Below are 23679 nucleotides of genomic sequence, written 5' to 3'. Positions count from 1 at the left end.
ACGTATGGCAACCCTAGTCTACAATAGGCTTACCATACGTCCTCTTTTAAGAGGATTTGTCCTCTTTTTTGACTTTTTTGAAAGTGTCCTCGGAGGACGGCCTTTGGTCCTCTTTTTTGAAAATGTTGGTCAGATGTAGCGCAAATCGCGAGCGATATGCCGTAAATTAGTGCAGAACTGACGCTCCAGAGGGTATTGAGCTCCGAGCAGAAAGATGCCCCTTTTTTTTTTAGTCATCCACCTAGCAATGCAAAAAACAGTATTTTGGGCTCGGAGCGCCCAGATATGACCTTTTTTTAGTCAACCGGTCACAAAGTGGGAAAAATTCACCGGTTTTTGAGAATTCTACTTCGGTTTACAAGTCTCAAATTTCTGGTAAGCCTAGTCCACAAGAACTTGCTCAAGCCATTCTCTTTCCTGTGCTACGGCAGAAACAAGCTTTACTCCAAAGCAGTGGCAATTTTGTGACATAGACCGGAATGTATCCATAACAAGGCACACACTGCAACACGGCATGAGCGTCGGCTAATTTGAAAACATTCACACGATATGGAAAAAGAAAGGTAACACACAGCTAATCAACATTATAGTGCAATAAGAAGAAAGCAATATCTTTGACACTCTTGGTATAAAAAAATTTGGAAATTTGTTCCTGTGATGGCTTTTTTGACGTAGGAACATGTTTACCCATTTCTTTGCATTGGAAAACCGGGATATCTACTCAAACTTGATTCCTTGGGCAAGAGGAAGGTTCGTACTGTAGTTGATCGTACTGAAACAGAAAATAGTAGAGTCCGAATGAGCAGATACCGAAATATTTAGTCGATAATCAAAATATATGGCATCTAGCTTAATGCGCCATTTCCAAAACTTCAGAGCACTTATTTGAACATTACAGCCATTGCTCAGATTGGACATGAAATAAGCTAGAAAGGCTGCATCTAGACCAGGATTGTTCAAAAACAACATTTTTCTTCAAGTTTTACTGGCTATTCGACACCAAATTGTAGAAGCGAATATAATATTCAAGTTACCCAATTGGTAATTTGACAAATTTATATTTTTTTCAAACTTCGCTGGCAATCACATGAAACTGTCAAGTTATCTAAAAAAAAACATGAATTACAAATTTTGTTAAATTCAAACCAGCAGAAGCAGACTTCCCGGGTTCAAAATGTTGTATTTCAAATAATAGTATTCATGGTGGATAGTTCTATAACTTATATTTAAAAAAATTCCTATTTGAATTGAACAAAAAAGTCATGCCTGGACCTAATCTGGACCCTGTAATCTATAAGAAACAGATGAATATTCCCAGTGTAGCACTCGCATATTCTAGTTCTCTGACTCCCTACTACCATGACCACGGAAATGACCAATATTATTTTTCCTTTAATGACCGATTCAAAGGGTGGTATTGACTCGATATTATATACAAATCGCAACTCACCAAGTAGAGCGACGCATGTACTGCTTCCAGGCCTCGGAGCCGGATTCACGGCCCCCGCCAGTTGCTTTTTCTCCTCCGAAAGCTCCGCCAATCTCGGCGCCACTTGTTCCGATGTTCACGTTGACCAGCCCGCAGTCAGACCCTTTAGGCCTGGAACACAGAATGTTAGTATGAGCAGCCGCATTGCAGCTGTGGAAAGGCTGAATGAGCGATTAGATTCAAAACTGAGTCCAAGGATTCGAGTATCATTTATTAAATCACCATACTAGTGCAAGTACAAGCACAAGAATAAATAGCCATTTCTAAGTAAAAAAGTAGCCTATTCTAGGCCTGGTTTTGCCAAAAAAAAATGAAAACTGTCAAGTACTAGTAGTTTAACATCATAACCACTTGAGAAAGTAATCCCAATAGTAAAATCCTACTTCAAGTATTTCAAAAAATAGCCGTGCTACCTTACTGACGAACTCGGTGTATGATTTCGGCACTCGAAAAAAATTGTCTCTAGCGCCCAGCCTAAGTAATAAGTACTAATTGATAAAGATAATCGTAATAATAGCAATATCCTCGCTGTGCAATCTAAGTAGATTACGTCCATGTTACACATTTTGATAAAGTCAACTTCATGTAAAGTTTTCATTTTCTTCCAATCGTATTTTGGCCTGGGTAACTTTGAAACAATGTGATAAACATGAACATGCCAACATATGGCTTGATAGGGTGGAGTGAAAAATGGAAAATTTTGAATTTCAAAACAGACACTTGATATGTGGTGCCAAATATAAAAAAATAATTTCTATAATAATTTTGGGCTCATGCACCCTCTAGTGGTCGTGCAATTTCACCGAACGAGCCAAAAATAGCTAATTTCGCTATATATGGATGATCGCTTATGCTAGAAAGCTGGTTTTGGGCTTAAAAGATGCGGAAGCAACAAGTTTCTATCTCACTTCCACAGAACTTTGTCTTAAAAATGAACAGAAAAAAAGTTTTAAGCAAATTATTGATTTTTGGCTGTTTTTTGGTAAAATTAGGGACTAAAGCAGTGGATACGATGCCAAAAGTGTGTAGTGATTGATCCTATGACTGACAACTCCATAATGAAAGCACATAAATTGCAAATCCATATTGCTAACTCAAGAACATCAATTCTATATTGAAAAAAGATAGATCTCGAAGATCGTTTCACTACCAGAGTATCAGTCTGCACAATCTTTAAAATCTTGTATCATATTAAAGAATCTCATCTGCTTTCGAGAGTTCAGTTTTTGTCTGATGAGGTCATCTCTACGTTTAAATCCCGACATATGGGCAGATGCTTTGGTCACCATTTTAACGTCTCTTTCCACTGCCTGGTTGTGCCAAGGATGATTGAGCCTTAATAATGATCACCTTAGATTTTCCAGTTCAAGTTTTGGATTGCTGGTGGCTGTTCCACATCTTTTAGATTCAAGTTGACAATTTAGTAGCATGATTCAGCCTTGATGTTTATAATTGGGACTTTAAACAATCTGATTCTAGTGCCAACGTTGTTTTTAGGTTTCGGTTATTATCATATCCTCCTTCAAAGTCGCCAATAAGAGTCTGGTATTCTGTTTGATCTGCTCATAGTTGTAATCTTGTTAACTGCAAGTCTTCTGAGGCCTTTAACCATCAACAATGGAATTGTGCATTTTGATTTCAAGCCATGACCAAAAATAAACCACCATGCAGAATTGAGCAAGATATTTTTTTCATGGATGACTCTGTCGCACATAGAACCTCAAAATTTGACATGTGCTATGTGGGACCAAGTTATCCGTAATTGTGCATTTTCATTTCAAACCACGACAGAAAATAAACCTCCATGCAGAATTGAACAAGATATTTCAGATTGCTTGATAGATGACTCTGTCGCACATAGAACCTCAAAATTCTGCATGGAGGTTTATTTTCGGTCAGGGTTTGAAATAAAAATGCACATTTCCATTGTTGATGGTGCTATACACTTCTACAACATAGTTTCCCATGTTACAAAGCTTTCTGATACATGATTTCGTAACCTTGCACTATCTTTGGTACAACGAAAGGCATATTTTGCACATCCAGAAAATGTTTTTTTTCTGGGAATGCTCGCTGATGATGATGAAGGCCTAAGAAGACTTGCAGTTAACAAGATTACAACTATGAGCAGATCAAACAGAATACCAGACTCCAATTGGCTACATTGAAAGAGGATATGTTAATCAAACAAAACCTAAAAACAACGTTGACACTAGGATCAGATTGTTTAAAATCCCAATCATAAACATCAAGGCCAAATCATACCACCAAATTGTCAAACTTGAATCTAATAGATGTGGAACAGCCACCAGCAATAAAATACTTGTCATATCTCAAGCTGGAAAATCTAAGGCCATCACCATTAAAGCGTTGACCGAGGCATATGCTCATGTGTAGGGATATAGGCCTAAACGTAGCTAGAGATGGCTTAATCAGACAAAAACTGAAGTCTCGAAGGCAGATGAAATCCTTTAACTCGAAACAAGATTTCAAAGTTTGTGCAGACTATACTCTGGTAGTGAAACCATCTTCGAAATCTATTTTTATTCAATATAGAATTAATGTTTTCAAGTTTTCAATATGGATTAGCAATTTATGTGCTTTCAATATGGAGTTGACGGTCATAAGATCAATCACTACACGCTTTTGACCTCGTATCCACTGCTTCAGTGTCTAATTTTCCCGAAAAACAGTCTAAAAATCAATAATTTGCTTGTAACTTTTTTTCTGTTCATTTTTAAGACGAAGTTCTATGGAGGTGAATAGAAACTTGTTGTTTCCGCATCTTTTAAGCCCAAAATCAGCTTTCTAGCGTAAGCGGTCATCCATATATAGCGAAATTGGCTATTTTTAGCACGTTCGGTGAAATTGCACGACCACTAGAGGGTGCAAGAGCCCAAAATTATTATAGAAATTATTTTTTTGAAATTTGGCATCACATATCAAGTGTCCGTTTTGAAATTCAAAATTTTCCATTTTTCACTACACCCTAATGGCTTGAAAGCAGGGTTGTAACAACTCGATTCATGACTCGTCTCAAGTCACGATATTCTGATGACTCGACTTGACTCGAGTCATTTCCTCGAAAATATGGAAATGACTTGGATTGACACAACTTGAACTCGAGTCATTGCGCATGACTCGAACCAAGTCATATGACTCGCGACCAAGACCGACATTTCATTGTAATTTCGAAGAATAGTAAAGTAACCAAATTATTGGAATTTAGTCTATTGGTACTGGTACTTGAAAATGCGGCCAGAAACTGCTAAAAGTGAGGAAAATTAGTATATTATGAATGCGAACCATTCGATACCACCAAACAGAGTATTATTAGGGGGTTTAGCAAGACTTTAACTGGAAACGGAGCAGTCATCACAATGACTTGGACTCGAGTCACAATACCGCGACTCGGACTCGACCCTCTGCTCGCTGAATTGGACTCGGTTGTGAATTGAAAATGACTCGAGTCAAAACTATAAAATTGAGATTGACTCGCGACTCGGAGCCTTGTGACTTGGTTACAACCTTGCTTGAAAGTATGAAAAATTCACCAAAACGTGATTTCAAAAAATGTAATTCAAATTTGAATCGATGCGACGAACTCAACCGCGGCCAAGATATGGTGAAAAAATATGAAAATGTTACAAAAACGTGATTTTATATCAATTTGAAAAATGGATCTCAAAATTTAAAAATAGGACTCAAGTTACTTTGATTCCACGATATATTATTACTAGGGCGGTTTTTTTTTTACCTAAAAAAAAGAAAATTTTGACCTAAAAAATCCAAATTTTGACTTTTTTTGACCTAAAAAAACTGAATTTTGACCAAATTTTGACCTAGCGTATGCAAATGAGGTGTTTTCCCACATAATGTTAAAATTGCACCACTTATCTTCATTTCTGGTTTGAACTGACTGTCCTAACGAAGTAGTTTGGCCTGAAAAAACGTTTTTGGCTTTGCAACAGGCAACTTTTTACATAAAAAAATATTTTAACGAAATCTGGCCCTATGAAGAATTCCAGTGGTTACAATATGTATTATGGTAGAAATAATTAAAATGTTTTGTATTACAACGAGAGATGCTTTCCTGCATTCTTGGGTAGAAAGCGCGCGTCCTTACTAAGAAGCTTGTCAAGGACCTTCAACAGCAGCAGTTGTTGGCCGACAACACTCAAATTGTGCGTACAATGCTGGTGCTGGTGACACACCGGGTTGCTTCATTCTGACAATGTTGTCTACATCACAATTTTTCATCATGCGCTTCTTAATATAACAATGATGCAATGCACAAGAAGTCTTTCTTCAGTTAGGATATTGCGGTACGTTGACCATAACACCATGTCTACCTATTATTATTTTTTTTACTGTTTATGATTCACAATGAGCAGACGATCAGTCGTTTACAACGGTAGGCCTATAAAATAGGCTAAAAGTGGTAAAATATCAAATTATATGTTCACCGACAGTGCTAAATCTACGATACAAACAAAATGCAGCCGTCAAAAATTTATTGATTTAATGAAAAATTTTGACAAATTTTGACCTAACGCTACAATTTTGACAAAATTTTGACAAATTTTGACATGTCAAAAAAAAACCGCCCTAATTATTACTAATAATAGTAATCGTAAAAATAACAAAGTGAAACATACCCCATCCATTTGAACACGTTTCCCAAATCTCTCGTAAACAACGAACTAGACAGTCCTTGTTCCACTTCGTTGTTTATGGCAATCGCCTCATCCAGACCCCCTTCCAACTTGATAACATACAAAATAGGGACGAAAGACTCTCTCAAAACAAGAGGGCAGTCGTGGGCCAGTCCGGACACGATGGTGGGCTCGACGTAATTGCCGGGGCTCTCCAATACTTGACCTCCGGTTTCGATCGTGCCGCCTAGCGCGCGGGCTTCTTCAATGGTCTTCATGAACAGGTGAACCCCGGCCTTGGAGTGCATCGGGCCGTATAAAGTAGTCTCTGTAAAGTAGGGGTGGACAGGACATGCAGATGCTGTCTATATTGCTGTTGCTATTGTCTATTGCTATAAAATTTCAAGCTGTAAAATAATATTAGAAATAGAATGAAAGCTACACTGTATTTTTTCCAAATTAGATTACAATTAGAATGATTGAATTCGCAAAAGCTTGGAAATTGAATTCAATTCTTGATTAGAAAAAAATCAAGTTCAGTTCATTTCAATTCAGAGACCATTCGCATAAGCGTGACCCAAAAAATAGGTTGGTTCATTTGGTGCTAGTAATAAATATTCACTTGGTTTAAATAATAACTAAAATGTAATAACCCTATCTTTTTCTGAATAAAGTGTTGGAGTCTTGGAGAGCCAGCAGACGCTATATTGAAAATGTATCGAATCGTTGGTAAATTGAATCCCTGACTCGAGCATACCTGGACAAGTAGATCATTTCAGTCGCCTGATTGAACTAATCAAAAGAAGATGGGGGTGATCTAATTCTAATCAAATTTGTTAAATGTTTCAATGCTCTCATTTTAATTCTGATTTAATTTACGATTTTTCTTAAATGCAAATGGAGAACTGCACGGTGCGGTGGTGTGAACGATTGTCTCGTCCTTTATATCTAGTTGACCAATTAGTTGATCAACAATCTTCCCTATATATTCTGTCGCTCCTAATTTGTCGTTTCTCAATACCTTAGTTGCAGGACTAGTTGTATTGTGTATAGTTCATGTTCCAGTAAATAAAAGGCTCGGTTACTCAGTGTAAAAAGGTCATCACAGTGCGAAACAAGTCAAGCTCGTTGTACACAAATTTTCCATGCTCGTGCTTATGAGAATCATCAACAGAAATTGATATTTGTTGCATCTCATTCTAATTCGGGATCAAATTCAATTTCAAAGTTTTTATGAACTCGCCCATTCTCATTCATTCCCATCTCATTTTGAAATCCTGAAAATTTTCTAGACAGGAGGGGGGACATAGATACTCACCATCAAGAGGATCACCGATTCTAATTTGTCCATACGCCGTTTTCAGCCTGTCCAAAACCTCATCGTACACTTTCTCATGAACGATAAGTCGCCTGGAAGTTGTGCAACGTTGCCCCTGTGTACCCGCGCTACCAAACAGAGTTCCTATGACAACCAGGTCAAGGTTGGCGTCGTCCATCACTAAAAAGAGATGGAAAATCAGTCATACAATCAACAACAGATTATAGTGACTGGAGCTCGACCGATTATTGGTTCACCGATAATATCAAACTTTGAAAGATATATTGGCACCGGCCATGTGAGGTAAGAAAATATCGGACATTTTTGTGAGACACAGCACAGTAGTAGGGGAAACGGAGAAGGGATATTGATCTGTTTTTTTTATAGCTTACAGGCGTCCAGATGCAGCCTCTCTAGTCTAATCTTAGCAATGGCTGTAAAGCTGTTCAAATCAATGCTCTGAAGTTTCGGAAATGCGCCTTTAGCTAAAGCTCTTTTGAACATCGGCTGCATATAGAGTGTAGGGTTGGGCAAAATCTGGTACGGCACCATAATCGAGTATTAGGCTTCGAGTCGAGTCAGGTATCCCTCGTTCATAAGAGTATGAATGACTGGCAATTTAAAATGTGTATCTTTTACATGACTCAAAGAAAATAATGCCATTTCCACATCACAGTGGAGATGATTTTGTATTTTTTGGACCGTGTCTATTTTATCATTGGTGTATTAGCAATTTTATCAGTTCAATACACCACAAAATGCGATACAATGAAAAGATAAGAAGGTGTCGAAGCGACTTGGAGTAGTCTATGGAATCAGACACCCACCTTGGCCTAGGCAATGTAAACAGGAGGCATGCACACTGAATGAAAAGTAGAAGAAGATAGAATAGAAAAAAAGCAAGCGACAAGAAATAGGGTGGCATGTCATGGAAGGCGAGATCGATAGGTCAGTCGTGGTCCGGTAATCTTGTGGATGGACTAGTATTCCTTTAGTAGTAATTGCTTGTATTTCGACTTTAAAGTGGACATGCTCGTCGACTGTCGGATGGCCGGCGGGATACTGTTCCACACATCGGGTCCGGCATATTTGATGGAGCGATGATCTTTTCGGTCGATCATATGATATTTGCACGACGTGGGCGCGCGTGTTTTGTACTTGTGCGCTTTTGATTCCGAGGTAAAAAAGTCATTGAAATATTCGGGGCAACGACCGCAGTGGAACTGATACATAAACTTGACGATTTCTAGTTTCCGCATATCTTCTATGCTTAGGACGCCGTATCTCTTCAGCAGCGACTTGTTGGATGGACAACCAGGCCCCTGTCGGGCCTTAGCTATGATACGGAGTACCTTATGTTGTAGTTTTTGCATTGCAGTTTTACTGGCAGCCCCCCAACAGAGGATGCCATATTGTAACTTCGATTGGATTAGGGATGTAAAGAGTATCAGAAGAAGCCAGGCTGGCATGAAGCGTCTAAGGCTGTAGAACAGGCCGCACTTCGGTGATAATTTAGTGTCTAGGGACTAAATATGACTCTTCCAAGACATGTCCGAGTCCAATAAAACTTCTAGATATTTGGCATTATCTGTGTTGGAAACGGGCTGACCAGCGATTTTAACGGTCAGGTTATTTTTTTAATTTACCGTCAGCAATTGGGATTTCAAGGTGTTTATGCAAAGGTTATTTTGGGCATCACACTTTGTGACAATGCTGTGGGTTGATCACGACATTACAGATATGTTATTTTCAGTGACGTGCGTAGCTATGTACTACATCAGAGGTCTCAAAGACGAAGGTCGCATGCGGGCCGCGAGAACATTTTGTGCGGCCCACGAACGCACCTTGGAATTTCAAGTATTCGACAATTCAAGTGTGGTATGTCTTTTTTAGATTTAACAACTTAAAGTTCACTCTAAAACTACTACAAAAACCAGAAATCTAAAAAAAACTTCAGTATCACATCACTTCTAAAATCTACCATGCGGTGGAAGATGGCTATTACGTCACATTTCAGGTTCATGATGATAAAACATGACCCGTTGATGATTCGTGACTGAAAATTGTCGTCAAATTAATCGATTTAGGGTTGACTGGGTCACAAATTAAAAATGACTCGAGTTGAGTGGGGTCAAACGTTAAAATCAGAGAAGGACTTGCGTCTCGGAATAGTGACTCGGTAATCCTACGGAAGCAACAATCTATGAAACTGTAGTGGGGAATAGTAATTTATCAAAAGCCCGTAGCTTCCGTATATAGATATCTAATCAGGTCTGTATGTAAACTATTGGCATTCTGCGGCACCCGTGACGTATATTTGGTTACAACCTGGCCGTTTTTGTTCTATTTATCCATGTTATTATCGGTGGCGGGTAAGGTAGCTGTACGCTCCACAGCTGTAACACCAATGGATTCTTCGGCGATTGGTCATTTCTATTCCAGGGGCTCTTAACCAGGGGTCCGTAGTCCCTTCGTGTCGTCATGATGCGTCCTCCAGGGCTGTGGAGTCGGAGTCGGTGGAGTCGGAGTCGGAGTGTGGGTAATTTTTGCTTGATGGAGTCGGAGTCGTGAAAACTATAATAGCTGGAGTCGGAGTCGGAGTCGTGGGGAAAATTAGCAAATCTTTCTTTCATGTTAATTGCATAGAGGATGATTCGAGCTGTGCCACAATGAAACAATTTAGCATGCCACCGTTAATCATATGTTTGCATATGTTTAATGGTTGCATGATAGTCATTCAACCGACAATGTGGCACATAATTTTCGAAGTAAATTGGTAATAATGCTGGAGTCGGAGTCGGGAGTCGGAGTCGGTATATTGAAAATGTGTGGAGTCGGAGTCGGTGGTAAAATTTACCGACTCCACAGCCCTGGCGTCCTCTCACATGATGTCTATAACTCATTATTTTAACAAATTATGCCCGGCACAAAAACTATTTTATTTTAAAATATTTGAGACTGATTTTTTCGTGCCAAACGTGAATAGTACAATAGTAAATTACATTGTCACGATGCCTGTCTCCAAGGTGCCGTCAGATAAGGCCTACTTGGATATTATACATTGAATACCCCTATTATTGATGCTGCGGCCCGCGGCGTCATCAAAAATTAGGAGATTGGCCAGCGAGCACATTTGAGTTTAAGACCTCTGTACTACATGTTTCGGGTGTTGCGAGACGGCTACTCAACGCCGCAATGGGATCGAAACTAAAATTCTTGTTAATAAATTAATGCTTGGTGGCAAGGAGAGTGTAATTTCAGAACTCGGAAAAATTATCTCTCACTAATTGACTCGATTTATTAGAATTATTACTCAATATAGATTTGAGTACTCTAATTATCATGCCTATACCTACTATCGGATGATCAGTCTGACTCTAATTGCGACCCACCGATCACAGCATTGTTGCCCCCGAGTTCCAAGATATGTTTCCCGAATCGATTCTGAACGGTGGCCCCCACTTTTCTCCCTACCGGGGTGCTGCCAGTGAAAGAGACAAGGTCCATGCGGGTATCGTTTGCCAGCGCCTCGCCCACATCAGAACCCCCGCAGACCAGGGAGCAGACTTCTGGAGGAATGTTGTTCGCCTGCATCACGTCCACCATGATTCTGAGATAAAATAAAAATAATATGAAATATAAAGCAATCAGACTGAACAAGAACTAAAACGCGATTCAATATATAGCAGTACACAGTAACTAATAACTCCTGATTTTTTAGAGTCCTCAAATAGGTTTGACATACTTCTACAACTTACTCCAGTGATGTGTTTCCAGAATCGTGCCACATCTACCTGTAGAAGTGAAGCTATTGAAGTTAAAAAAGTTAAATTTACTGAGAAAAAATATTTTTGTTCCAAATTTTACTGGCAAGGATGTGGGATTGTTACGATGTCTAAAAAAAGGGAGCATAGCAAATTTGGCTTAATGTCAACCAGCAAAAACAAAGTTATTGGATAATGTAGTTTATTGATAATGTAGTTAAAGAATTCCAATTCCAGAAATCCGAAAATGGTGCTTCAATATCTTTGCTTCTACGGGTTGGAATTGAGTCAAATTCGTTATAACTCATATTTTGAGACAAATTAACAATTCCACGGAATTAGGCAGTAAAATTTGAACAAAAAATTCTTCATTTTTTATAACATGGAAGTTTTTTAAACTCTAATAGCTTCCGTTCCGTAGGTTGGAATTGAGCAAAATCTTGTGTGCAGCGTTTTTTCAGCAAACTAACAATTTTATCGAACAGCCAGTGAAATTTTAAGATATGATTCATGAGATGATATTCCAATTTCAAAAATATGAACACATTCATTGTCACGATATTAGAGTTGTGTGCTTCTAAAATCCTATTCAAATCTACTTTTCGTAACTATTGGATGGAATCGAAGGTCTCTTATTCAGAATATACTCATTCTTCTCACTCTAAACATGCTTCTTCAAACAGAAAAAAGACTGTTTCTGGGCCTATTTTTCAAATATCTGTCCTGAAATACGACATTTGACAACGTCATATAGAATGCATCAAATCATGTAACTTGGTCGAGTCATGTGCATTGACTTGACTACAAGTCGAGTCGATACACAAATTCACTTGTGTTGAGTCATTTTCCATTTTTAATAAAACGACTCGTCTAAGTCGAGTCAACAGAAAATTGCGACTCGAGCAATTCCAACAGTAAGCCGACTCACTTATTAACGGCGATCGTGCTCAAATTCACAGTAGGAGCCGGTTTCCATAGCAATGAGTTCCCGCACACGAGAGCAATAGCAGCATTCCAACCGTAGACCGCGACTGGGAAGTTGAAGGCCGTAATGATTCCGACCAAACCTACCGGGTTCCAAGTCTCCAGCAAAGCGTGCCCGGCTCCTAGAAAGTTGGATAATTAGGAAATTTGCAGATTTTCAAAATTAGATTAGAAATGAATGATAGCTACAGTTTTTTTTACAAATTAGATTAGAATTACGATAATGGTTAAGCTGTTTTTATCAAAGTAGATTAGAATGATGGCTAAACAGTTTTTTTTCAAATTTAGACTAGAAATAAAATGATAGCTACAGTTTTTTTTCTAATTAGATTAGAATTACAATGATAGCTAAGCTGTTTTTATCAAAGTAGATTAGAATGATAGCTAAACCGTTTTTTTTTTCTAATTAGATTAGAATTACAATGATAGCTAAGTTGTTTTATCAAAGTAGATTAAAATGATAGCTAAACAGTTTTTTTTTCAAATTTAGACTAGAAATAAAATGATAGCTACAGTTTTTTTTTCTAATTAGATTAGAATTACAATGATAGCTAAGCTGTTTTTATCAAAGTAGATTAAAATGATAGCTAAACAGTTTTTCTTTTACAAATTAGATTAGAATTACTATAATGATTAAGCTGTTTTTATCAAAGTAGATTAGAATGATAGCTTAACAGTTTTTCTTTTCTAATTAGATTAGAATTACAATGATAGCTAAGCTGTTTTTATCAAAATAGATTAGAATGATAGCTAAACAGTTTTTCTTTTCTAATTAGATTATAATTACAATGATAGCTAAGCTGTTTTTATCAAAGTAGATTAGAATGATAGCTTAACAGTTTTTCTTTTCTAATTAGATTATAATTACAATGATAGCTAAGCTGTTTTTATCAAAATAGATTAGAATGATAGCTAAACAGTTTTTTTTTTCTAATTAGATTATAATTACAATGATAGCTAAGCTGTTTTTATCAAAGTAGATTAGAATGATAGCTAAACAGTTTTTCTTTTCTAATTAGATTATAATTACAATGATAGCTAAGCTGTTTTTATCAAAGTAGATTAGAATGATAGCTAAACCGTTTTTTTTTTCTAATTAGATTATAATTACAATGATAGCTAAGCTGTTTTTATCAAAGTAGATTAGAATGATAGCTAAACCGTTTTTTTTTTCTAATTAGATTAGAATTACAATGATAGCTAAGTTGTTTTATCAAAGTAGATTAAAATGATAGCTAAACAGTTTTTTTTTCAAATTTAGACTAGAAATAAAATGATAGCTACAGTTTTTTTTTCTAATTAGATTAGAATTACAATGATAGCTAAGCTGTTTTTATCAAAGTAGATTAAAATGATAGCTAAACAGTTTTTCTTTTACAAATTAGATTAGAATTACTATAATGATTAAGCTGTTTTTATCAAAGTAGATTAGAATGATAGCTTAACAGTTTTTCTTTTCTAATTAGATTAGAATTACAATGATAGCTAAGCTGTTTTTATCAAAATAGATTAGAATGATAGCTAAACAGTTTTTCTTTTCTAATTAGATTATAATTACAATGATAGCTAAGCTGTTTTTATCAAAGTAGATTAGAATGATAGCTAAACAGTTTTTCTTTTCTAATTAGATTATAATTACAATGATAGCTAAGCTGTTTTTATCAAAATAGATTAGAATGATAGCTAAACAGTTTTTTTTTTCTAATTAGATTAGAATTACAATGATAGCTAAGCTGTTTTATCAAAGTAGATTAAAATGATAGCTAAACAGTTTTTTTTTATAAATTAGATTAGAATTACTATAATGGTTAAGCTGTTTTTATCAAAGTAGATTAGAATGATAGCTAAACGGTTTTTTTTTTTTTATAAATTAGATTAGAATTACTATAATGGTTAAGCTGTCTTTATCAAAGTAGATTAAAATGATAGCTAAACAGTTTTTCTTTTCTAATTAGATTAGAATTACAATGATAGCTAAGCTGTTTTATCAAAGTAGATTAAAATGATAGCTAAACGGTTTTTTTTTTTATAAATTAGATTAGAATTACTATAATGGTTAAGCTGTCTTTATCAAAGTAGATTAGAATGACAGCTAAACAGTTTTTTTTTTCAAATTTAGACTAGAAATAAAATGATAGCTACAGATTTTTCCAAATTTGATTAGAATTACAATGATAGCTACAGTTTTTCCGAATCAGTTTAGAATTAGAGTTCCAGTTTTTTTTTTCAAATTAGATTAGAGTTGTAGCTACAGAGTTATTTTTCTAATTACGTTAGAATTAGAATGATAGCCATAGTTTTTCTCCAAATTAGATCAGAAATACTGACTTTGCAAAAACTTGGAAATTGAGTTCAAATCCTAACGAGAAAGACACACAATAAAAATCAAGTTCAGTTGGTATCAAATCATAGCCGAATCTCACAAGCATAATAGCAAATGTCTATGCACAGAACTAGTCTCGTTTTGCACTACACAGTTTTCCTGTAGCATTTTCAGGAAATCCAGAAATTAGACTAGAATTAAAATGAGAGAATAGAAACATTTCACAAGATTAGAAATAGATTATCGGCATTTTGTTCTAATCAAATAATGCTGTTGTCCAAGTCATACCAAAAGTCTCAGAATATTACACAGAATCGCACAGAAGATTACTTTCAGAAGGGAAAACGTGTCCCGGCAGCATTCTTGACAAACCAACTGCATAATCGCAAATGTCGATAAACTCCTGGACTTCACCAGCTCCCTCTACTGCTATTTTGCCCACCTGGAAACAGTAGGGATGTTCAAAAATGTCTTTTTTCTTCAAATGTTACTGGATACTCGACAAAATAGGCTAAAAAATTGCTGCACACCAAATTTGGTTCCATTGGAGTACAAAACTTTTAAAAAATTGTATATACAGTGGGGAATTCTTTGAATATTAATTTTAGAACTACCCATCATAAATAGGGTGTTTCAAAATCCGAAATTTTCAACGCCAATAACTTCGCTTCTACTGGTTGGAATCGAGCCAAATTTGTTGTAGGCCTACATCGTATTTTTAAACAAGTTAGCAACTTCATGGGGTTGACAGAAGAATTTTAAAAAGATATCTTGATATTTTTTTAAATCAATTTAGATTGCTGTAATTGTAATAGCTACGCGTCTACAAGTTGGAATGGAGCCATGTATTTCCCCACTGCTTCTACCTCGCGTTGAAAAACAAACCTCGAGAGCTTCCAGGTTACCAAGTAATGTCTTCTTTTCTCTCAGCGCGTGACCGATCTGCCGTACAATTTCTCCGCGATTCGGTGCGGGTACTTCACACCAAAACTTCCAAGCTTCCTTAGCATTCTGGACCGCGGTGTTGTAGTCTGAAACGTTACCCTGGACAAATGGAATTAGCATTGGAAGTCACACTTGATGTTTGTTGCCCAGAATATATATATATAATGATGGAAAAGGACTAAATTCGAAGCTTGGGTTAGAGTTGATATTCACCAAAGCATCGAAATGAGTGCTAAACCAGACTTTGCGACTAGAAAATTTTCAGCTTTTGCAAATTAGAATAGAATTAGAATGATAGCTACACAGTTTTTTTTTAAATTAGATCAAAATTAGAGTTATAGCTAGTTGTTTTCCAAATAAGATTAGCATTACAATGACTGAATTTGCGAAAACTTTTGACATTGACATTGCATCAAATTCCGTTCATATGAAACCAGAGCTCGTTCTCATGGGCATGATAATGGCAAATGCATGTGCAGCAAGTTGGTTTGTTTCGCACTGCACATTTCTTCTGTAGCAGGAAGACCAGAAATTAGATTTGAATTAAAATGCGAGCATAGAAACATTTTGAAAGTTAATTATAATTACATTACCAGCATTTCGCTCGAATTAGTCTAATCAGACGACTAGATAATTCTGCATCACATCAAAAGCACATTCATCTAGTTTTGACTCAAGTCGAGTCGAGTCATTTTCAATTCACCACCGAGTCAAGTCCACATCATAGTGTTGAGACTCGAGCCGAGTCCACATCATACTGTTTATGGCTGTTCAGTAGGGGTGTTCAAAAATGAATTTTTTCTCAATAGGTACTGGCTCCTTGATAAAATTGTTAGGTTACCTAATTTAAGCCTACACACCAAATTTGGTTCAATTCCAACCCGTAGCCGCATTGCTGCAGGAGTAGAAAGTTTCTCTTTATTATAAAAAAATAAATAAACAAAAATTTCAAAATTTTCTGTTCACCCCATGAAAGTGTCTATAGAAACGATCTTCACCAAATTTGACTCAATTCCAACCAGTGGAAGCGGAGTAATTGCCGTCGAAAAACTTGGATTATCAATAAACTAGTATTTACGGTGACCAATTCTTTAATTTATTTACCATAGGTGTGGTGCGGTCACTGTAAATACTATTTGATTCAAATCCAAATTTTTCGATGGCAACAACTCCGCTTCCACTGGTTGGAATTGAACCAAATTTGGTGTGTAGGCTTAAATTAGGTACCGTAACCTACCAATTTTATCAAGTAGCCAGTACAATTTGAGAAAAAAAGCCATATTTGAACACCCCTACTGTTCAGTCTCGAGTCAAAGTAAAATTCAACAGTAACAATGTACATCTACTTTTCAAAGTAGGTCCACTCAAATTGTAGTTTTTGCCCACTTGCACTAATTCCTTATGTGGTAACGATTTCAGATTACTTCCACTTCACAGTTTTCACTTTCTTATCCAAAATTAGGCTTACAATATTTACTTTTCACTTACTTGATAGTCAGCACAAGCCATAACGCAGTTCATAAAATTTAATGGGGATTTTCAGGGCACTCTATGGTAGGGTTTGAATTATGTTAGATTCTAGGCATGGTTTGGCTAATAAAGATATCCAAGAGTTAATGACATGGAATTCTAATCATATGATTACGGAAAAGACAAGAGGGCTACTCACCATAGAGATTCGTGCAATTGGATCATTGTTGGCAGGGCAAACTGACTCTACGATCTGAAACAGAAAATGATTGTATTATAGGCAAGAACCAATCAATAGCCTACTACAGCTAGCTGCACAAGGATGGATATATATATTATGTCAATGTCATTATACGGTAGAGTGATATTAGGATCTACTTTAAGCGCGGTTTAGGCTATGGCAATATTGCCAATATAATGACTAGGGTGATTTTTTTTACCTACCTACCTGGTTGGAACTGTATGTCCTTACAAAGTAGTTTGGCCCGAAAAGAAATTTTTTGCCTCAAAACCTGACAAATTTTAACATAAAAAAACTTTATTTCAACGAAATCTGGCCCTATGAAGAATTCGGTAATGACATTACGAATTATGGTAGAACCAATTAAAAATTTTGGAAGTACAACGAAAGATACTTTCCTACATTCTCGGGTAGAAAGTGTCTGTCCTTACCAAGTAGCTTGCCAAAAATGGAGAAAGAACGTTTGACAGCAGCAGTTGTTGGCTGAAAACACTGCAACACTGCTGGTGACAAATCGTGTTGTTTCATTCTGGCAATGGCGTCTACATCACAATTTTTCATCATGCGCTTCTTGATATAAGAACCATGCAATGCCAACACAAACTTGCTTCAGTTGGGATATTGAGGTATGTCAACCTATTTGAATGTTTATGATTCACAATGAGCAGATAATGGGCCGTCTACAACGGTAGGCCTATAAGTAGGCTACAAGCTGTAAAATGTCAAATGATAAGTTCACCGCCAGCACAAAATCGACGATACAAATGAAATGCAGGCTGCAAAAAAGTTTCAACTTTGTAAACAATTTTGACATTTTCTGACCTAACACTACAATTTTGACCTAATTTTGACTTTTTTTACGTGTCAAAAAAATCGCTTTAATAATGACTATGACTAATGTGGAAAAAATGCAAGAAAATTTCAAGAAAAGTTTGGTATGTTGCTGACTACTCTCAGCATTACAAGGTAAATATCTGGGCATAATGGTATCTTTAGAGGACCTGATTGATTCTGTTCTGAATCATGTCTTAGACTTTGAGTTGAGTCAAATTTTCAGGTAGGCTATCACCAGGGCTTTGGAGCCGGAGCCGGAGCCCCGGAGCAGAGCATTTTCGCCGGAGCTGGAGCCGGAGCCGGAGCTCTAAATAAAATTCAGCCGGAGCGGGAGCCGGAGCTGGAGCCAGTTATTTGAGGAGTAGCTCCGGCTCCGACGTATTTCATAAGATGCTATTATATATGGAACAACCACATCTGCTGATTTATCGTAATTGAACAGCAGGCCTGAATTTTAATGCTGTGCACAGCAATGACATATAGATTAAAGTGCGTTCTAGTGCAACTATGATGTTATCGACAACTGACAAGTATGACGTCACAAGCCAGCACGGCGGCACCTATGTCTTTGTTGCTACATCGGATGTTACTGACGGCTGACAGACTCTAGATTACTATAGATAACTAACCTAGGGGTAGATTAGTAATCTATATGGACTAAGAATGGCGAACCTTTTCGGCTAAAGGGGCACATGCGATTCACGAACGAGTGCGCAGTCCACTAGCCGCGCCAAACGGGTGAAAATATTCAAAGTTTATAAATAAACTAGGTCAATAATTTTATTACTTGAGTATATTGCGGGTCTACTGTATACCGCCCGCTAGGCTCAGTTTGCAAGGACACGACTATTCGGCGTTTGGTCACATCGATATCGAAGGTCTCCGATCATATGCGACAATCATTTTGTGCCTATATTTCACCGTCGACGATCTTTATGCGAGCGCAAACGCGAAAAGACTTTCTCCCGTAATTGCGAAATAAGTTAAACTCAATCGGGTAAATTAGGCGTTTTTTCCATTTTCAGTTGGGGTAGGCTACCAAGCAAGAAATCGTGTGACAATTATAAACGCGAAGCGTGAAGAAAAATTTCACTACTATTTTAGTTTATTGTAATGTACAACGATTTACTGAAAATGAGACTGGACCCTGGATCTGCCAATGCCTCGGAACTGATATTTTAGTCATCAACATCCCAAGTGTCGCAGCCAGACTTGTAATTTTTGGTTGGCATTGCAAGTTCACAATTTGAGCAATTCATTTTCGATAATATAATAGGAAATTACCTCGCTGGCCACGCAAAACCATCTCGCGGGCCACATTTGGCCCGCAGGTTGGCCACCCCTGATATAGACAGGCCCATTCGATAATTTCAGAGCCGGAGCCGGAGCTGGAGCCGGAGCAGTGGTAATAATGCGGCTCCGGAGCTGGAGCCGGAGCTAATGTATGATAGAAGAAAGCTCCGGAGCCGGAGCTGGAGCAGTTTAAATTTACGGCTGCTCCAAAGCCCTGGCTATCACGCATTATGATATCATAAGAGTTTGAATGATATGCAAAGATGAAAGATATCTTTCACGCGACCACAAAGATATTAGTAGTCCCAGTTCTACATGGTAATTAAAGATAAGGTACATACGGTATTTAATTTGGTATTTTTTCGACCATACCTATTTTGTTACACTTTGTGAAAATGCTGTGGGTCGACTGTAACGGCGCTTCTTCGTTTTACGATCGGAGAGAGTCAGTGTTCCCCCATGACACCAACAAATGTTTCACATGAACACAAACAAAAATTTATAAACGTCAAAATAAATTGTTTTTTTTTCTGTGTGTGGTGGGGGTGTTGGGCTTAGGGTATCCCAAGATTAGGGTTGGGGGGATATTAGGGTTATAGGTTAGGGTTGGGGAAAGGGGGATTGGATGCGGGTTAGGGTCAAGGTTGGGTATCCCAAGATTAGGGTTGGGGGATATTAGGGTTGTGGGAGGGCGGATATTAGGGTTGGGAAAGTGGGATATTAGGGTATCCCAGGATTAGGGTTGGGGGGATATTAGGGTTATGGGTTAGGGTTGGGGAAAGGGGGATTGGATGCGGGTTAGGGTCAAGGTTGGGTATCTCAAGATTAGGGTTAGGGTAGGGGGCTATTAGAGTTGTATATCGTGTCCCTCACCCCAACCCGAATATTGGGATATGCTAACCCCAACCCTAATATCCCCCCTCCCACAACCTCAATTTTTCCCTAACCCTAATATCCCCCTTTCCCCTAACCCCAACTTTGACCCTAACCCACCTCCAATCCCCCTTTCCTCAACCCTAATATCCCCCCTAACCCTAATAGTAACATCCCCCAACCCTAATCTTGGGATACCCTAACCCCAACTTTGACCCTAACCCACCTCCAATCCCCCTCTCTCCCAACCCTAATATCCCACTTTCCCCAACCCTAATACCCCCCACCCTAATATCCGTCTCTCCAAAGACACAAATAAAACAATTTATTTTGACGTTTAAAAATTTTTGTTCGTGTTCATGTGAAACATTAATTGGTGTCATGGGGGAACACTGGCTCTCTCCGATCGTAAAACGAAGAAGCGCCACTGTAACTTCACAGGCATGGTATTTCCATTAACACACGTACTTTAGTATTCGTGTTTTGTAGGATGTGATACGGCCAATCAAGGTTTCCAGGCTTCCACAGGTGGTAAAATAGTAAGGAAACTATAATTTTTGTTGATAAATTAACACTTATTGGAAAGGGGCACCGGGGCCTACGATATTCACGGCCTTATCTGGTACATTGCGCTTGCAAGAGCTAACAGGCCGATGGCCGCCTAACTGAAATTCACATTTATGCACGATTTTGCTTCTCGCTACCAGACGCCTCGCCTCAGATAAGCTGATTGTATTGTATAACTAGCCAAATCATTACCTTACCGCGAGAAAGTGACAAGAGACGTCGTCGCAGATGCAGTTATCCACCGATCGCAGAAGTAGGCCAAGTATTGAGAAAACACTGACTTGCTCATGAAACTCTTTTATTGCATGCTGAAATCAATTCAAGCATATGAAAAAGAATTGGTACACATGTCATATTAGAAACTACTTGCTAAAACAAACATGCAGTATACAAGCTTCGACCACAAGTATTGCAAATTAAATGCATCACTCAAGTATGCAAGCTACGTCTTGCTCAACTGTTGTTTTTCAAAGTCCTTCACAGCACCTTTTCACACAGAAGCATTTACCAGCATCTGCTTCTTATTGTAACATATATTCACAATAATTTTGATCGCCAATTTCAAAGCTCGATCTCAATGATCATAACACGCAAAGGCCCACCGAAATGATGCAAAACATATTCACCAGCTTCCCTCACTGCAACGTGGGGGTGAGATCAGATGATTTTATCAGAACCATCTAGGATTGAAAAACTGGATGCCAAAATTGGTGAGTGGTTCTGAAGGAGCAAGCAGTCCTCCACGAGCGAGTTGAAATAGTATGAACTTGCAACACCGGACTGATCAAAAAATAACTTTGAACATATCTGCTAAGCCAATTTTTGAGGACCTTCTTACCAATGTACCCAGAAACAACATACAACACCTCCTCACTGTCAGGAGATAGAACTGATCCGGTAATATAAATGGCCCCATCATCAATGACTTCTTTGAAATGGTAAAAATGAGTTGTACTTGAAACACAAATATCATGCTCCCAGAAATTTATGTCAATTTTTAGGCTGGAGCGGAACAGTTTTATTTTTTCACAATTGGCAATTTCTGTTAAACCACCAGAAACCTCCCCCCACTCATTTGCTTATACCGTGAGAACTTTCGTTCAATCGGGTCACTTTGGAATTTTCTTAGAATAACATACACCCCTCTGCAAACAAGAGAATGACAGGGAATAATTCTGGGGGTTACATCCGTTCCATTTTATAAGCCAACTAGCGAAATAGCGAAGAAAATTGATTTTGCTATCTTGTGGAACCACTGCTTTGGACAAGGGGTTGTTGAAAATCTGTGTCAGCAATTGACAATTGTCCACCAAGCATTGGTAAGGCTCAAGAATGAAGGGTCCATATCATCCTTGCGAGGCAAGTAATTTTAGCAACTTGCAATAGTTGACTTATGGTTGGAGCCAGAGCAAAATTGACATTTTGCTTCTTATTGAGCAATAAGGTATATGTCAATTTTGGCGCTTCACGTAAATTCGAATACAGCTTATCATCACATTCCCTGATTTTGTGAAGATCTTTCTGAAATATTCTTCTCTTCGGTGGTTTTCTGCAAGGACTCACAGTCGGGATCAATGAAGGCTGCTGCAGCTCCCGCTCGGATCATATGGAAGTAACTGCTTTTCTATCCTAAAGGCAGTTTTTTCCCGCAAGCCACAGTCTTTGATGTACTTTGATTTGAAGCAGGACAGAATTCTTCGTTGGCTTCCAATCACGTCTATTCACAAAATATACCCATTTTTGTAGCTCCAAACCATCCAATAGAAATTGACACGAGGAAACTTTTTGTTTAGTTGTCAAATATCCAGACTAACAACCATAAACGGAGCATTTATTGACCATTAACGACTATTTCCCCTTAAGCCAAACCTGAGTCACCAAGTAACAAGTATATATACATACAATCAGTCAAAATTCACTGTAACATGGGCCACATGAAATACCACCACGAATGATTAACCGATAGTGCTATGGTTGCATAATACGCATCACAAAGAATTATTTAACCACTGCATACCGGTATGCTATCTCATGCTATAAGCCGGTCAAAACGACAGTCAAACAGCAACAACACGACAGTCAAAACATAGTCCCTCCCTAGCAGCTAGCATTAGCTAACCACGGCATCATTCTATAACATTTCAAACGCGGCGACCAGCTCAAAAACTTCATCTCAAATGTGATGGGTCTGCTACAGAGTAGTTCAATCACATTACTGTAGCCTGCATAATAGTACAAGACGGTAAAGACGACATCTTAAAACATCTCTGCCAACCTTACACTCGAGAACTCGCTTCAAAATGCTATGAGTCTGGTATCAGAAGCGAAATCAAAACAATCGCCGATTGTCACGTCGAGGGTAATCGTCCAATCAAAACAATTGCCGATTGTTACGTAAAGAGTAATCGCGAATATCTGTTTTGTGAGCGTCGGCCTGTTAGCTCTTGCAAGTGTAATGTACCAGATAAGGCCGTGAATATCGTAGGCCCCGGGGGCACATATAATTTTAGTACCTACCCTACTCGAAAAAGTACGGTAACATAACATCTCACTACTCAACTCAATCATTAATAGAATATAAATGCTTGATAAGAGTTCGAGTTTGAGATTGTGCAGGTTTATATTCACAGCAAATAGAAGAAATTAATTGTTAACCATCTCCACGACTGACCGTCCCATTCCCGTCCTTCCACGTCCCATCAAACACTCCTTTGTTGTCTGATTCCAGTCCGAGTTCCTTCAGCCATGAGTATTTCGGGTCTTCGACCAGCAATTGAGACGAAACGCATGACACGTGAAAAGAACGCTTATCGCCGGCGACATTCAACAAGTTCCTAGTCTTGCGGAGAATTGACGCAAACCTCATCTTACACTTGTTTGCTACGTCTAAAAAACGAACTGCAATTTCATAAGGTGGCGTGAT

At 37.9% G+C, this 23679-nt stretch overlaps 1 protein-coding gene across 1 annotated transcript; it reads right to left on the bottom strand.

Annotated features, from left to right (window-relative positions):
• Positions 1-460: 460 nt before the first annotated feature.
• On the bottom strand, positions 461-23679 carry LOC145437793 (putative aldehyde dehydrogenase family 7 member A1 homolog). The gene is made up of 10 exons (XM_080315090.1): positions 23428-23679; positions 17148-17201; positions 15419-15577; positions 14864-14975; positions 12155-12332; positions 10855-11072; positions 7463-7642; positions 6148-6472; positions 1451-1600; positions 461-772 (listed from the first exon to the last, which is right to left on the bottom strand). The coding sequence occupies exons 1-10, from the start codon at positions 23620-23622 to the stop codon at positions 718-720; spliced, it is 1626 nt and encodes a 541-aa protein (XP_080171216.1). The 5' UTR covers positions 23623-23679; the 3' UTR covers positions 461-717.

The sequence above is a fragment of the Botryllus schlosseri genome, chromosome 4 (assembly GCF_051294905.1).
Source record: "Botryllus schlosseri isolate E-star chromosome 4, Bs_hap1, whole genome shotgun sequence".
Taxonomy (NCBI): domain Eukaryota; kingdom Metazoa; phylum Chordata; class Ascidiacea; order Stolidobranchia; family Styelidae; genus Botryllus; species Botryllus schlosseri.
This window is presented reverse-complemented; position numbering and strand designations above follow the sequence as displayed.